Genomic DNA, 14,615 nt, shown 5'->3' on the forward strand with positions numbered 1-14,615 from the left:
CACAGAGCCAACAATTCATACAAATGAGGATTTTTAATTTTTTTGCTGCTGAATCATCTGCCACTTTAAGGATGCTCAATGCCTTGTCTCTAACAAGAACTTGCTGCTTAGAATGAACGGAGAAGATTTAAAAGTGTCTTTCATTTTAGCATATGCTTTAAATCAGAAAGACAGAATCCTTATCGCAGATGAATCCACTTTGACCTAACAAAATGCTTTTGGAACTTTTTGTTCACTCTTCTCATCACCTGGGACACAGTTTAACAAACAACTCTGAATCCTACAGATTCATGACATAGTCATGTAATAATACCCATAGGCTCTCTCATTCTGCCTCTTCTACTGACAAGCTTTCTTAAAAATCATACAGATGTTGTTTTAATTTGCTAATGATGCTGAAATGCAACACACCAGAGATAGACCGGCTTTTACAAAGAGGATTTATGTAGTTACAAATGTACAGATCCTTGGAGGAAAGGTAGCTAGCTTGCATCTGGGTTTCTCTGTTACATGGGAAGGCACACGGTGACATCTGTTAGCCTTCTTTTCAGGCTTCGGTGTTCAAATGGCCTTCCCTGGGACATTTCCTGATGCATCTCCAAACATCTGGGTCTGTGTCAGCTCTGAGTTCTGAGATAAGGTGTGCTGAGCTACTTCTCTCTCTTCTGATTCCTCCTTTTAAGCCTCCAGCTAATTAAATCAAATATCACTCATTGCAGAAGGCACTCCCCTTACCCAACTGCAGATGTAATCAGCCATAGATGAAATTCACATGCTGATGATTTAAGTCCACAGTGACAGAACAACTGGGCACCATCACATAGCCAAGTTGACACCTGAACCTAATTACTACAGATGTAAAAAAGCGTCTCCTATTAAAACTTTACTTAATTCATATCAGACATAAGAAGTGCAACTTGAACTATAAAGTCCAAACAAATGTTTAAAAAAGGAAAAAAAGAACAACAAAAGACATTTTTTACGTGGATTCATGCAAAGAAATGAAAGGGATACTGCTGATGTCACTCACCCTGTTTTACTTTGATTTATGGCAAATACAAAGGATGCTAATGGACTTCCATTGGGATATCAGAAAAAGTAAGAGCAACTAAGGAGAGAGGTGGAATGTTTCTCAGAATTTAGACAGCATGCTACAAACTTACTTCCTATTTTTAAGATAGTCCTTAAATAAATTTCCAACCTTGGAATTAAAAACTACATCAAAAGGGTGATAAAATAATTTTCCTTTTTCCTAGGAAGCGCATTTTTGTAAAATAAATACTACCCGCTATCAGTTTCTAAGGAATCAAGGGTTTTCATTTAAAGTGCATCTGTGTGCTTATATAGAGAGGCAAAGTGTTCTCCACGTAAGGAATCCTTCCTTATGTATTGAATAATTAAATAGTACTTGAATATTGAAATACTTGAATACTGAAAAGTACTTGAATAATTGCTTTGGGAAATCACCTCCCTGATCTGTGAGCATCTAGAATCTTTGTATCTACTGGTGAGAGAGAGAGGCAGAGATGATAAGGAATTGGCTCATGTAACCATGGGGGCTGGCAAGTCTGAACTCCATAGGGCAGGCTGCAAACTAGACACTCAATAAAGATGATATTGAAATCCTTACTCTAAATTCCCAGGGAAGCTGGCTGGCTAGAAATTCTGGCAAGAACTAATACTGAAGTTGAGGCAAAAATTCTTCTTCTGACTTCTGAAATCCTCAGTTCTGGTTTTAAGACTTCCAACTAATTGGATAAGGGCAATCCCCTTTGTTGATTATAGATGCAATCAACAAATTGTAGATGCAGTCAACTAATTATAGGTGCAAATCCCATCTATGAAATACTTGACCAGAAAACTGGACACATAACCTAACCAATCTGACATATGATATTAACCATCACCCTGGGGAAGGCTTCATGGAAGAAGTGGCATTTCAGCTGGTCTTAAGAAGTCTCACTAAGTCCATAAGGAAAGGAGAGGGCATGCCAAACATAGGGTACAGGCTATGCAAAGTTGTGGGTATAAACGTATGGTAGAGCTGTTGAAGGGGCTGTACTGGGAAGGGCCTTGATTTTATAGGTGTGAAATTTGTCCAAAGTTGCAGGCTCTTATGATGTCTGAGAAAACCTCAGGAATGGGGCAGAGGAGGGCCAGAATAGGGGTCCCTCTCTCCCTTCCCTCTGACTGAAGTCCTTGGGACTGTGCCCTGTATCCTTCCCCTGCTGCAGCCTGGCAGGCAGCTCAAACTGCTGAAAGTGAAAAAGAAATGGCTCTTGCCGGCCTCCTGCAGCTTTTTCTTCTTGCTCTCAATGGTCATGGCTGGCTGCTTCCTGTGGCAGTATCATCTCCCCAAGCTGAAGATTGGTGAGTACAGAGACATCCTTGGGTTTCTCCCCTCCCCCATGGGTCCTCCTGGAGGGTGGCCCTGCCTCAGGTGGAGCTGCCTCCCCTGACCCCAGGGGGCAGGGGGTGGACCATGAGATCTAGTCTTGGGAGCTCTGGCCTCCACCTGTGCGTCTTTGGGCCACTCATGTCACCTGTTTGTGCTGATGGGCTCAGATATGAAATGAGGATCCCAATGTCAGCGGGGCTTCCTCATGCTGCCCAGCCTGGGGTTAAACCCAGGGTCACAATGAAAGGGTAGACAGGGATTCTCTGGCTCTGCCTTCAGCCACCACGGTAGGATCCCCAGGTCCTATCCCTCCTCAAAGACATGCCTCTCCCCAGCTATATCCAAGAGCCCCAGAGGAACATCTCACAGGTGTCCATGGACAGGAGCTGCATATCCTAGAGCCATCCTTCCTGGGTGGTCAAGGCCCAGCACGTCAGCCACCATTGCTAGTGATGTCCATCAGGCTCTCTGTAGCTATGGCAACCCCCGGGGCCCTCCAGTGTACAGGGATGCTGGATGGGTCAGAGCCCCCAGATCTCTGCTGAGGTGGTGGGGTGGGGCAGGGGGGCCTCTCTCCATTCCGCTGTGTCACCCTGTGTTACAAATGTCCCAAATCTCCCAAAGTTCCACAGAAGTTTTAGCAGAAATGGCTCCTTTTATTTTCTGGCCAGCTCCTTCCCCTTCCACCCCAACACTTTAATTCTAGGGTAAATTCCTTTATCAGGGGCTTCTTAACCCCTTAAGCAAATAGACCCCAATGAGCAGGCTGGCCTGTACTCTAGGGTTATGTTTCTCAAACTATCAAACTACCAATCAATAGCAGCCCATATTATTATAAATACAAAAAATGAATTACTAGAGAAAATGAAAAAAAAAAAGACATATAAACTACAAGCCCTATTTTTAATTATTTGATTCAACAGTATAACATTTCTCTGTCAAACTGCTATTAAGGCTCCTAAACACCATGTCTCATATTTTGTATTTAATTTGCCACAAATGGGAAATAGTTCCTGGATCACCTCTGGGTCAGTGGACCACACTGAATGAGCACCTCACCTCGCAGAAGTTGTTCGAAATGAGGACTCTCAGGCCCTGCCTGAGATCTACTGAATCAAATTTGTAGTTTAACAGGATATGAAGGTGATGTATGTGTGCACATTAGAGTTGCAGGGCTGCACCTGGGCCCTAGGCCCAGCAAAGCCCAGGCTTCTGCTGAGACCCTCCCGGCTCCCACTCGAACCATTAAGCTGACTCATGTTGTTATTGAGAGAGCCTCCCCAAGGTCTGCAATTTTCCTGTTTGGGGGCCACATCAGCTACCTATTGCTGAAGAATAAACCATCGCTTACCCTACTGGCTTAAACTAGATGATTTACTTTTTCTCATGATTTGGTGGGTTGGCTGGCAGTTCTGCTGCTGATCTTACCCAAGGCCCTCCTGTGGTTGCATTCAGCAGGTTGAGTGTGCTGGGAGAGCCGGGCCTCTCTCTCCATGTGGGCTTCCACTCTCACGGCAGCTGGCCCAGCTTGTTCACCAGGTACAGTGTGCCCAGGGAGGAAAAGCAGAGGCTGCTAGTCTCCTAGGGCCTGGCTTTGGAAGTTGCACGATCAACGTGACCTCATCCTCTTGGCCAAAGCAAGTCCAAAGGCAAACCAGATTCAGGGGGTGGAAGGAGCAGAAAGATGTGGCCACGTTGTGCCTACCACGGGACCTGCCTTTCGGTTCCAGGCAGTCTCAGAAGGCAGTGCTGGAAGGCAGGAAGAATGGAGCACCTTAAGTTGTGCTCATGACACTCTCACACCGTCCTTAAATGAAAAGGTGAATCGGGTGGGCACTGTGCTGCTATCACAGCCTGAATCCTGAGCTGCACGCCCGATACTCTCTTCCCTGAGTTCCAAGGCAGCCATATGCCAGGCAGAAGCAGAGGAGGCCTCATGCCCCTGATTCCCAGCTTTGGGGATAAATGAGTTGTCACTTGTGGTTTAAGCTTGACGCCTCAGTGGAGTCCCAAGTCTGCTTCTCCACCCAAGTACATATAATAAGGATGAAGGAAAGAGAGAGACAGACAGACATGGCTGAGCTCCCTAAGTCCTACTGACTACATGAAGGTAGAATCTGGGTGTGCAAGACAGAAGGGAGCACAGTGACTCTGCCACCAGGAATCATAGCCTCACTGGCATCTTGAAAGCTAAGCAGCAGGAGGCAAGTGAGGACTGTCCCTTCACCTCCCAGGCATACTCTGCCTTCTGTCCCTCTTTGCCCAAAGTTTCTGGACCCTGATGATTCTTGGGAAAGGCTGATTCAGGCTGGGGAGACTGGCCCTGAGGGATGACTCTGGCCTTTACTGATTCTAGAATGGTATCTTCCTCTGTGCACCACCACCCCCACCCCCACTCACCACAGAATGTTCCTTCTAGGTTCCTTGGAACCAGAGGTGACCTCTGCCCCCGTGAAGATGTGTCCCCGGCACCCTGAGCCCGTGCCCCTGGCCCATCCCCTCCCCGTATTGAAGGAGGCCCTGGAGAAGGTCAGTGAGGACCCAGGAGCAGCAGGTGTGTGGGCTGGCTCGCTCTCTGCACTGGCAGAGGCATTCATTCATTCGGTATGGATTTCTTGAGCACTTACCCTGCACTGGGTACCAGGGATATGGCAGGAAGAAGATACCGCCCTGCTCTCAAGAAGGTACTAGTGCTGGGAACAGTGAAGACAGCAAACACTGAAAACACAGGGCTAGGAATGAGGACAGGGAAAGCTTAGGGGACTGTCATGGGACAGAGGAACCAGCTTTGGGTTCAGGGAAATGTTCTGGAGGAAGAAATATCTAAGCTGAGATGTGAACAAATAGGAGATATCCAGATGATATGTGTGTGTGTGTGTGTGTGTGTGTGTGGTGGGAGTTGGGAGAGGGCTGGCATGTACTCCAGGCAGAGGGAACAGCATAGGCAAAGGCCCAGAGGCACAGAGTGAGTACAAGGCCCAGACAGAGGACTCTGAGGGAGTGCAGTCTAGCTGGGCTGTTGTGGGAGTAGGGAAAGGTGAAACAAGAGAGGAGCACAGAGCCCACATCTCAGAGGCCCCTGCAACATGACTGGGTGTACACACACACACACACACACACACATGCACGCACCACCTTCCAACCCCCACCTCCCACTCATGCCATGGTAGGAAGGCCCAATCCTAGCGGGGGTTCTCAGCCACCTCTCATCTGTGCTGGTCAGACTCCATCCACTTTGGTAACTCCCCTCGGGAGAGATGCAGACAAAGAAAACACAATCAGAAGCAGATGAGCTCATCGTGAGGGTGGGACTCGAAACCGCCATTTGAGGAAGAGTGAAGAGAAGAAGGGTGGTGAATCCACAGGAGGAAGGCTTGGGCCAGGGTGGAGGGATGCGATCGCTGTCCACAAACACCTGAAAAACATTCTAGAAGGAGAGGAAGCAGGAGGGTGCTATGTGCCTTCCTTCCTTCCTCCCTTCCTTCCTTATTATGCCAAGGAACTGTTTCTTTGAACAAAAATCTCATGAGGAAGCCCTACCCATAAAGTAGATTCAGGGGAACTGCTTTGATTTGGGACCCAGGAACCTGAAGTGTGGTGGCTCACCGGGCTCCCCTCCAGCAACTGGGGAGAGAAAGGAGGAGGAGGGGTGGGGGCATGTGTGTGGGGTGCGGCTGTGGGAAGGGACACATGCAGAACAAGTGGCGAGGCGTGGGCAGGGGGCGGGGACCTGTCTCAGTGCCCACATTCTGAGCCGCCTGCTCCTCTCCCCCAAGGTGGACAAGACTCTGCGCCAGGCAATGTCTGCCCCAGGCCTGGCTGCCATGTCTGCAGTTGTCATCCACAATGACACCGTGCTCTGGACGGGGAATTTTGGGAAGAAGAATGGTTCAGACCCAACTTCTGGGCCCCCCAATGAGTACACCATATACCGGTCAGCTGGGCAACCTCTGGGGTCCTGTGGAGGGTGCGAGGGATAGGAGGACAGGGGGACCTAGGGAGTAAGCAGACCCAGAAGAGAATCGTGACTGGGGCCCAAGCTGCCAGGGCCCTATTGAGTCCTGATGAGTTTACAGAGGAGGAGCATGAAGTCCAGAGAGGATCACTGCATGCCCAAGTTTGCACTGTGGGGATTACAGGCCAAGAAGGAGAGCCCTGAGACCCTAACCTCCCAAATTAGAAAAGGCCCTGTGTCCCCTGTCCCCTCACATGTACCATACAGGAACTGTAGCCCATTCCTGGGACACTCTGCCACAGTCCTGGGGATTCCCCTTCTGGGTGCTGCCTGCAGGGTCCTCAAAGCCTACAGTGCAAAATGAACCCATTCACTCCCAAGGGTCCTGGGGGATCACAGGGTCCAGAAGGAGCCAGCATTCATGCTGTGTGCCAGGCACGGTGCTGACAATTACATTTGCTATCACTTATTGAGCACACCTGCCAGGTGTGCTGCCAAGCACTTTACATGCACAATCTAGCTCAATCCCTTCTCCAGCCTGTGAAGCAGCTATAATTATCCCTGTTTACAGGATAACAAAACTGAATCTCAGAAAGTTCTAGTAACTGACCCAAAGCCACACAGCTAATGAGAAGCACATGTGTGATCTGAACCCAGCTCTTTCTCACAATGGGAAATGCCTGTGAAGGGTCTGTCATGGAGTAGGTGTTCCAAATTGTCCATTCCATCCCATTTTCACTGCCTTGGTATGTTCCCAAGCAGCCCCATGGCAGTTCTACAGAGGCTGGTGGATTTCTGTCTGGGATGTTGAAAAAGGGTGGATTAAGTGCCTTCCTAGAATACTAGACAGTCAGAGGCCAGAGGCACAGAGTGGTGCCCACACCCTTTGCACCCCGTGGCCCCCACACTGTCCAGGATTGCCAGCATCTCCAAGGTCTTTCCGGTGCTCATGCTGTACCGCCTGTGGGAAGAGGGCATCGTCACCTCTCTGGATGACCCTCTGGAGCAGTATGCCAGCACCTTCACCATTAACAACCCGCTGGGCGTGGCATCAGCCCCTGAACAGTGGAGCCCGATGGAAGGGCCGGAGGAGGGGGGCCCAGCTCCCAGGCCTTCATCCGTCACCCTCCGAAGGATGGCCAGTCAGCTCTCAGGTGAGAGTCTCTGAACTTACCCAGCCCAGCCCAAACCATTTCAGGTGGGGCGACTGAGGAGGAGGGTCTCCTACAGCCAGGCTGGGCTCACTCTCTGCCCTGCTTCTGAACCAGCCATACCTCCCTCTCGCAGAGCTGAGGGTGGGCCAGTGGTAGAAAGGTCTAGGAAGATAAAAACTGAGGTGAAGCCTGGACATTTAGATCAAGTAGAAAAATTAAGGTCAATTGAAAAATCAAGGTCAGTTGATAGGTCAAAATCAAGTTGACAGATCAAGATGTGCCTAACAGATCAAGAGGAAGTCAACAAGTCAATATTAGTAGACAATTCTACAATGACATTCTCATTTCCCTCAATATATAGAGCTTCAACAACCCAACAGAAAATTGGGCAAAGGATATGAACAGAAAAGGAAATATAAATGCCTAAGACTATTAAAAATATTAAGAGATGCTCAATTCCACCCAATAAAATAAATGCAAATCAAACTATACTGAAAAAAACCAAAAACTACAGAGACACATTTTTCTCCATTATAAAGACTGAAATGGAAGGACTGAGTTGGTGAGGTTATGGTAAAATAGGCCCTGATACATCAGTGGTGGGGATTTAAATCGACATAACCTCTATGGAGGGCAATTCGTAATCTCTACTACAGTTAAATGTATATACCCTTTGACTTGGCAGTTTCACGTATAGGAAATTATCTTACAGATGTACTCACACACAAGGTTATTCACTACAGTATTGTTTGTAATAGTAAAAGATTGGAAACAACCAAAATGTCCATCAGTTGGGAAATGGTTAAATAAATTATGACATAGCTGCATAATCAAATACTATATAGCTCTAAAAATAGGGTAATAATGCTCTTTATGTATGGAGAAGGAATGAGATACAGTGTTTTAAGTGGATAAAAGGCTTAGTTATATCACTGTATAGATGTGCTACCATATGTATAAAGAATAAAAGTATATACACATATAATGTATAAATAGATATAGATCTATACATTTAATGTATGTGTAATATGCCTATTCTATAACACATTATGTAAATACAAATATTAGTTTATATGTGAATAAAATATATTTGGACAAAAACTAAAGAGGTTGAAAACATTAGGTTGCCTCCAAGGAGTGAAACTCCAAGGAGTGGCTGGGGGACAAGGGTAAGAGAACAAGACCCTTCCATGTCTTTTGCATTTTGAATCTTGCAAATGGATTACTTAATGGGACTAAATTATAAAATAATAATAATAAAGATTTAATAAGCCAAGATTAAGTTGGCAAAGTGGAAGGCAGCAGTAGGGCTGATACTGGGAGACAAAGCCAAGGGACAGGACTTGAGCAGGACTGGACTGGGAAGGGAGCAGGGCCAGGAGAGCTGAGGGCTGGATTGCTCTGGAAACTTCTGATGGACCGTCCCTTGGCCTTTATGCCCATCTGCCACTTGTAAATGGGGAGGGCTGGTTTAAAGAGATGTGTGAGAGTGTTGGGGCGAGGGGGCTGTGCTGTTGGTGACTGACCCAGCCAAGCACAAGGAGACAGGCCCCTGCTCCCACCCAAATGCCTTCCTTTGCTGATATTTGCCGTTACCAACCCATCAACCCCAAAAGGCAGAAGTCTCTCACAAGTGCCCGCCATTTCATCCTTCTCCAAAGGGCATTCGGCACTCAGTTCTTGGCCAATGCTGCGGACAATTGTGCAAGGCAATCATGGCTGACTCTCTGTCCCAGGCAGAGAGGATGGCGTGGAGGCCCAGCCAGAGGGTGGTACCTCCTGAGTGAGCCCAGGCAGGACAGGAGTGGAACCTTTGGGGGGAGGAGGCCCGATGGCTGAGGCAGGAGCACTGGCATTCCAGCTCTGCTGCCTCAGAGTTGTGAGACCTTGGGCAGGTCATTTAACCCCTGAGTCTCCTTTACCTTCTGTGTAAAATAACTAAGGTTAAGGCTGTTGTGGGAGGCAAGATGAGATAATGATGAAAAGCCCTTGCTGGCACACAGCAAGTACTTGCTGAGGTAGCTCTGATTATTTATACAGCAAAGGTCAGATCCAGGTTTAGTGGGGCTTGATGTGAATATAATTTGGGGGGCCCTCTTTAAGAAAAGGAATGCAACAACACGAATACAAAATTAGACGCAGGCTTGGAAGGGGCCACAAAGGGGAGGGGCCCTGAGGCTCAGTCTGCTGTGATTATCGCTCTGACTCCAGCGTCGAGGGTGCATTCTTCCCCATCTATATCCATGGAATCTGCCGCAGGGTTCTTTAAGTATCTGGTCAGGCTGAAAACATACTACATGCCTTATCTCAGTCCCAAGCAGGGCAGTAGAGCAAACTATTGCCTAAATATCTCTGTTCCAGGGTCTTGGTGTCTTTTATAATGCACTCTTACCCTGACCTAGAGCTTTCTCCCATTTCTGGGGCTTTTCATCCATTCTCTTATTTAAGTCTTGCAACACTGCTGTGTGCAGTAGCCCATTTAAGATGAGTTAGTTGAAGCTCGGAGAGGTCAATTCCAATCATTCCACATTCCCTCCATTAGCAAATACTGTCGGCCCTACTTGCAAAATATGCCCAGAATCCAACCATTCCTTACCACCTCTACAGTTAGCACTTTGGTCCAAACCACCATCATTTAAACATGGAGTTCTGCAAATTTTGCTCCCTACAGGTTTCCCTGCTTCTACTTTTGCCCTCAATAGTCAGTTTTCACAAATGCCAGAGTGACCCTGTTAAAGTATATTTCAGATTACATCACTCCTATGCTGAGACCCCTGCAGTAGTTCCATCCCATTCAGGTAGAGGCAAGTCGTTCCAGTAGCTACCGCATCCTTTAAGATCTAGTGCCTGCACCCCAATAACTCATTTCCAAACACTGCCCCTTTCTCATTCCTTTTTAGCCACACTGGCTGTTCTTAAACATGCCAAGATGTCTCTGCCTCAGGGCCTTTACACCTGCCGTTCCCTCTGCTGAGACATTCTTTCCTCATAGGGCTGTGTGGTTCACTTTCTCATCTAACCCAGGTTTCACCTGCTCAAGGGTCACCTTCTCCGTGAGTTTTTCTTCTGTTGCAATCCCTCCATTCCGACATGGAATTACTTTCCTCCATAGCACGAATAACCATCTGACATACTATATATTTATTTGAATATTGTCTGTCCCCTCCACTGGAATGTAAACTCCCCATGGTCAGGTCAGAGACTTGTTCACTGCTGAATCCCCAGCATGAGGAACAGACCCCAGCACAAAACAGATGCTCAAAAATTATTGTTGGATAGAAGGGATCTCAACCTTAGGATCCTTCACACCCAATTCACAGAAAATTGCCAGAGTCAGAGGCGTCAGTTCCACAAAACCTGCTTCTTCACTGACCTCAGGAAGTTTATGGAGTTAAACTTCTGTAGTTGTTGGTAGTAATTATTTGTTGAGCACTTACTCTATGCCAGGCACCAGGCAAAGTATTTAATCTCCTCCAATCGTCACATCTGTTCCGTGACACAGGAACTACTTCCCTGTGTTACAGAAGAAGTTGCTGGAGCGCAAGGGAGGCTGGTTCAGTGACCCGACAATGAAATTCAGGCAGGACGATGACGCACTGCTGTTCATGCTCAGTCTTTTCTTTTCAAATGATTTTGGTGGTGTTATCTCTCAGTTCATGGAAGGGTGGAGGGGCAGGGGAGTTCACCCAGGGGCCCGCCATCTCACTCTAAGCAAAATCACTGCCATGGCCTGGCTCAGCAGGTCTGACCACTGCCCCTCCCTAGGACTGCCCAGAAGGCTCCGTTCCACTTCTCTGCTGTGGAAGGGCAGCACCCGGGAGGCCCTGAGTCTTCTCAAGGATGATGTGCTGGTGGCCGACCCAGGAACCAGGTGAGGTCCTGAGGCCCTGCCACAGGAAGGAACCTCCCCCCACCCCCAGAGACATAACCCACCCGGGAAAGAGCCTCAGTGGTCTGAGCTGGGAGAGACCTTTGCAATCATTGAATACAACTCCCCAGGCTACAGCTAGGGAAACTGGGTCCCAGGAAGGGTGGCTGAGAAAGTTGGAGGAGCACTGGGCCTGGAATCCAGCTCTGTTTGAATCTTGTGTTCTTACCATTTATTAGCTCAACATTTACTGAACACCTACTGTGTGCCTCAAATTTAGTAATAATGAGATAATAATGGCTGTGACCAAATCCGACCAGGTCTCTCCATCCTGGAGTTTGCATTCTTGTGAAGGTGACACATAAAAAAGTCAGTGAACAAATAAGCAAGATAAATGCAGATTTTTGCCAAGTGCCATGATGGAAATAAAGGGGAAGCTGATGAGACAGGGAGTGGCTCGTGGAGCTAGTGAACAGAAATGCCCAATTCTGGGAGCACTGGGACTGTGGGAGTGGAAAGAGGAACAGTTAGCTCTTCCCTGCCTCAGAAACCTCCTTCCAGGTCTGTTGGTCCTGGGCAGTGCCCCTGTTCCAAGTTTGCCTCTTTGCCTCTCCAAATGCCAAACCTCAGGCCCCACTTCTCTTCAGAAAGAAAGGATCCAGGCAATGAAAAAGAAAAAAGAAGAAGAAGAAGAAGAAGGAGAGCATTGCTTGGGCATCTGCAGGACACAGTCTCCTTCCAACTCTGCACTGATTTGCTGTGTGACCTTGAGTGATGCATTTAAGTCTGAACCTCACCTTTCTCATCTGTAAAATAAGGAGAGTGGGTGCCAATTCAGGATGGATGAATAGGATTTGTGCCTTTGAGGCACTATTTTAGATATTCTGAAACAGCACCTGCTATCTGAAAGAAAAGAGACCCATTTATCGATTATCAGTGTTTGCTATTGGCCTGGAAGAAGGGAGGAGGGGAACCCTGCCTCATATTTGCTCTCCCTGATCTACAATTACTATCATTCCCACCTCCCCAGAACAGTCTAACACTCTAGTTTTCCATTTGATGAAATTAATCATACTAAAGTGTAAATGCCCAATACCACCTTCCCAGGTGCATTTGCCAAAGTCCAGCTCCCCCCAACTTGCTGTGTGATCCCGGGCAATTCTTTCTCCCTCTCTGGGCCTTAGTCTTCCCGCATGTGGAACCTCGAGTTGTATTCCATGATCTGGGAAATCTCTTCAGGGTCTGACAATCGAGGATGCAGTGAAGCAAGCTCCTTGCCAGCCCCAACCAGTGCCATGAAACGCTAGTGGCATTTCAGAACAGCTTGAGCAGGTGGGGAGGGGCTCTCCTAAGGTCACCTCCAGATTCCACCGCTCTCCTTCCAGGTGCCATTACAGTACGCTGGCCTTCTCCCTTCTGGCTCATGTCCTGGCAGCCCACACGCCCCTGGGTGACTACGAGCGCTGGATCTCGGAGAACGTGCTGGAGCCCCTGGGGATGGCCGACACGGGCTTCGACTTCACACCCGCTGTGCGCTCTCGCCTGGCAGCTGGGTTTTACGGCAGCGGGCGGCCGGCGCCGCTCTACGACCTGGGTTGGTATCGGCCCTCGGGCCAGATGTACTCCACCCCTGCTGACCTGGCCAAGCTGGCCACAGCGCTCCTGGGCAGCGGGCCCCAGCGGCTCCTGCGGCCGGACGCGGCCAAGACCCTGCTGGCGCCGCTGCTGGCCTGCCCGGGCGCCTACTTCGCCAACGAGACGGGCACGCCGTGGGAGTTTCACGCGCAGCGCGGCTACAGCGTGGTGCGCAAGGACGGCGACCTGGACGGCTACGCCGCCACCTTCTCGCTGGTGCCCCCGCTGCGCCTGGGCCTCGTGCTGCTGCTGGCCGGGTCGCGGCCGCCCGGGCCCGACCTGGTGGCGCAGGCCTACGACGTGCTCCTGCCCGCCATGGAGAGGGCCTTCCGGGAGGCCGAGCACAGCCCGGCCCCGCCGCCCAGCGCACGGCCCTTCGCGGGCTACTTCACCTTCGCCAACCTGACGTTCTACGAGGTGCGCGTCGGGCCGGCGGGCGGGCTGCACCTGCGCCAGTTCGGGCCCCGCGTGGAGGCGCTGGTCCCGGCCGCGTTCCGCACGCTGGCGCTGCGCCACCTGCGCGGCCGCGTCTTCCAGCTGCAGGTGGCCCGCCAGTTCCCGTGCGCGCTGCCGCTCGGCGACGCCTGGCTCTCGCTCGAGGCCCAGCACGGGCAGCTCGTCAACTTCTATCCCTTCGACAGGCACGGGCTGTCGCCTGGTTTTGACGTGCCGGGCCTCAACACGTACCGGGTGCTGCGGCTGCCGCGCAAGCCCGTGTTCAAGGGACAGTGACCCCGGGCTCCTGCCGAATCTCCCCTTCCAGCTCTTGGCTAGAAGGAGCGCTGCAGGGATGCCCCTGAGAGAGTCAGAGATTCTGGCAAATTTGAGGGCGTCTCTTCTCAGAGTGGGGTACGTGAACCGCAGCCGCTTTGAGAACTGGTCGTTATCCATGAGGCAGGAAGAGTAAAGTACAGAAATTTTTAGAGTATCCGTTTAGAAACTTTAACAAGTTGATGGATTGCTTGTGTGTGTCTGTTGAATCTAATAAACAATATGGACTTGTACTTTGTCTTCTAAAAATCGGCTTTACAGAGTTGTGATTTACATAAAATGAAATGCACGTTATGAGGGTACAGTTTGATGATTTTGACAAATGTTTATACCCCACTCCCACAATCAAAAGAGAGAACATTTCCGTAAAACCCCAGACTTCCCTCCTATCCCTTTGCAGTTAGTATCGTCCCCCCCACACCTAGCCACAGACAACTGCTGCTCTGCTCACCATCACTATAGATTAGTTTTGCCCGGTTAGAATTTCATACAGAATTGGAATCATGTAAGAGAGCAATCTTTTGTGTCTGTCTTCTTTAATTCAACATGACGTTTTTGAAGTTCATCCATGTCTTTGGGCGTATCAAGTTTGTTCCATCTTATCGCTGAGATGTGCCTAATTAGTCTATCCATTCCCCTGTTAATAAACATTTGTGTTTTTACCAGTCTGGGATTATTATGAAAAAAAGCGACTGTAAGTATTCCAATCCAAGTCTTTTTGCGAATATATGGTTTCATTTCCCAGTAGATGATTTCATTTCTCTTTGGTTAATATCTAGGAGTGACTGTCAAGCAGTTTTCCAAAGCGCTTGTACCATTTTACATTCCGGTTAG

General features: G+C 49.0%; 1 protein-coding gene across 4 annotated transcripts in view; it reads left to right on the plus strand.

The window, feature by feature from the left end:
• The window catches only part of LACTBL1 (lactamase beta like 1), a 44,593-nt gene extending 30,603 nt beyond the window's left edge, over positions 1–13,990 (plus strand). For 3 of the 4 annotated variants that reach the window (XM_077150906.1, XM_077150904.1, XM_077150905.1), the window contains 6 exons: positions 2,235–2,370; positions 4,818–4,927; positions 6,175–6,332; positions 7,269–7,507; positions 11,273–11,378; positions 12,761–13,990. In XM_077150906.1, the coding sequence (XP_077007021.1) occupies positions 2,316–2,370; positions 4,818–4,927; positions 6,175–6,332; positions 7,269–7,507; positions 11,273–11,378; positions 12,761–13,742 (1,650 nt within the window). In that variant the 5' untranslated portion in view covers positions 2,235–2,315 and the 3' untranslated portion in view covers positions 13,743–13,990. Of the gene's footprint in view, positions 1–2,234; positions 2,371–3,853; positions 3,938–4,817; positions 4,928–6,174; positions 6,333–7,268; positions 7,508–11,272; positions 11,379–12,760 lie in introns of those variants that run through there. The other variant, XM_077150907.1, reaches the window with a different exon arrangement.
• Positions 13,991–14,615: the final 625 nt, after the last annotated feature.

Source organism: Tamandua tetradactyla, chromosome 2 (assembly GCF_023851605.1).
Source record: "Tamandua tetradactyla isolate mTamTet1 chromosome 2, mTamTet1.pri, whole genome shotgun sequence".
Lineage (NCBI taxonomy): Eukaryota > Metazoa > Chordata > Mammalia > Pilosa > Myrmecophagidae > Tamandua > Tamandua tetradactyla.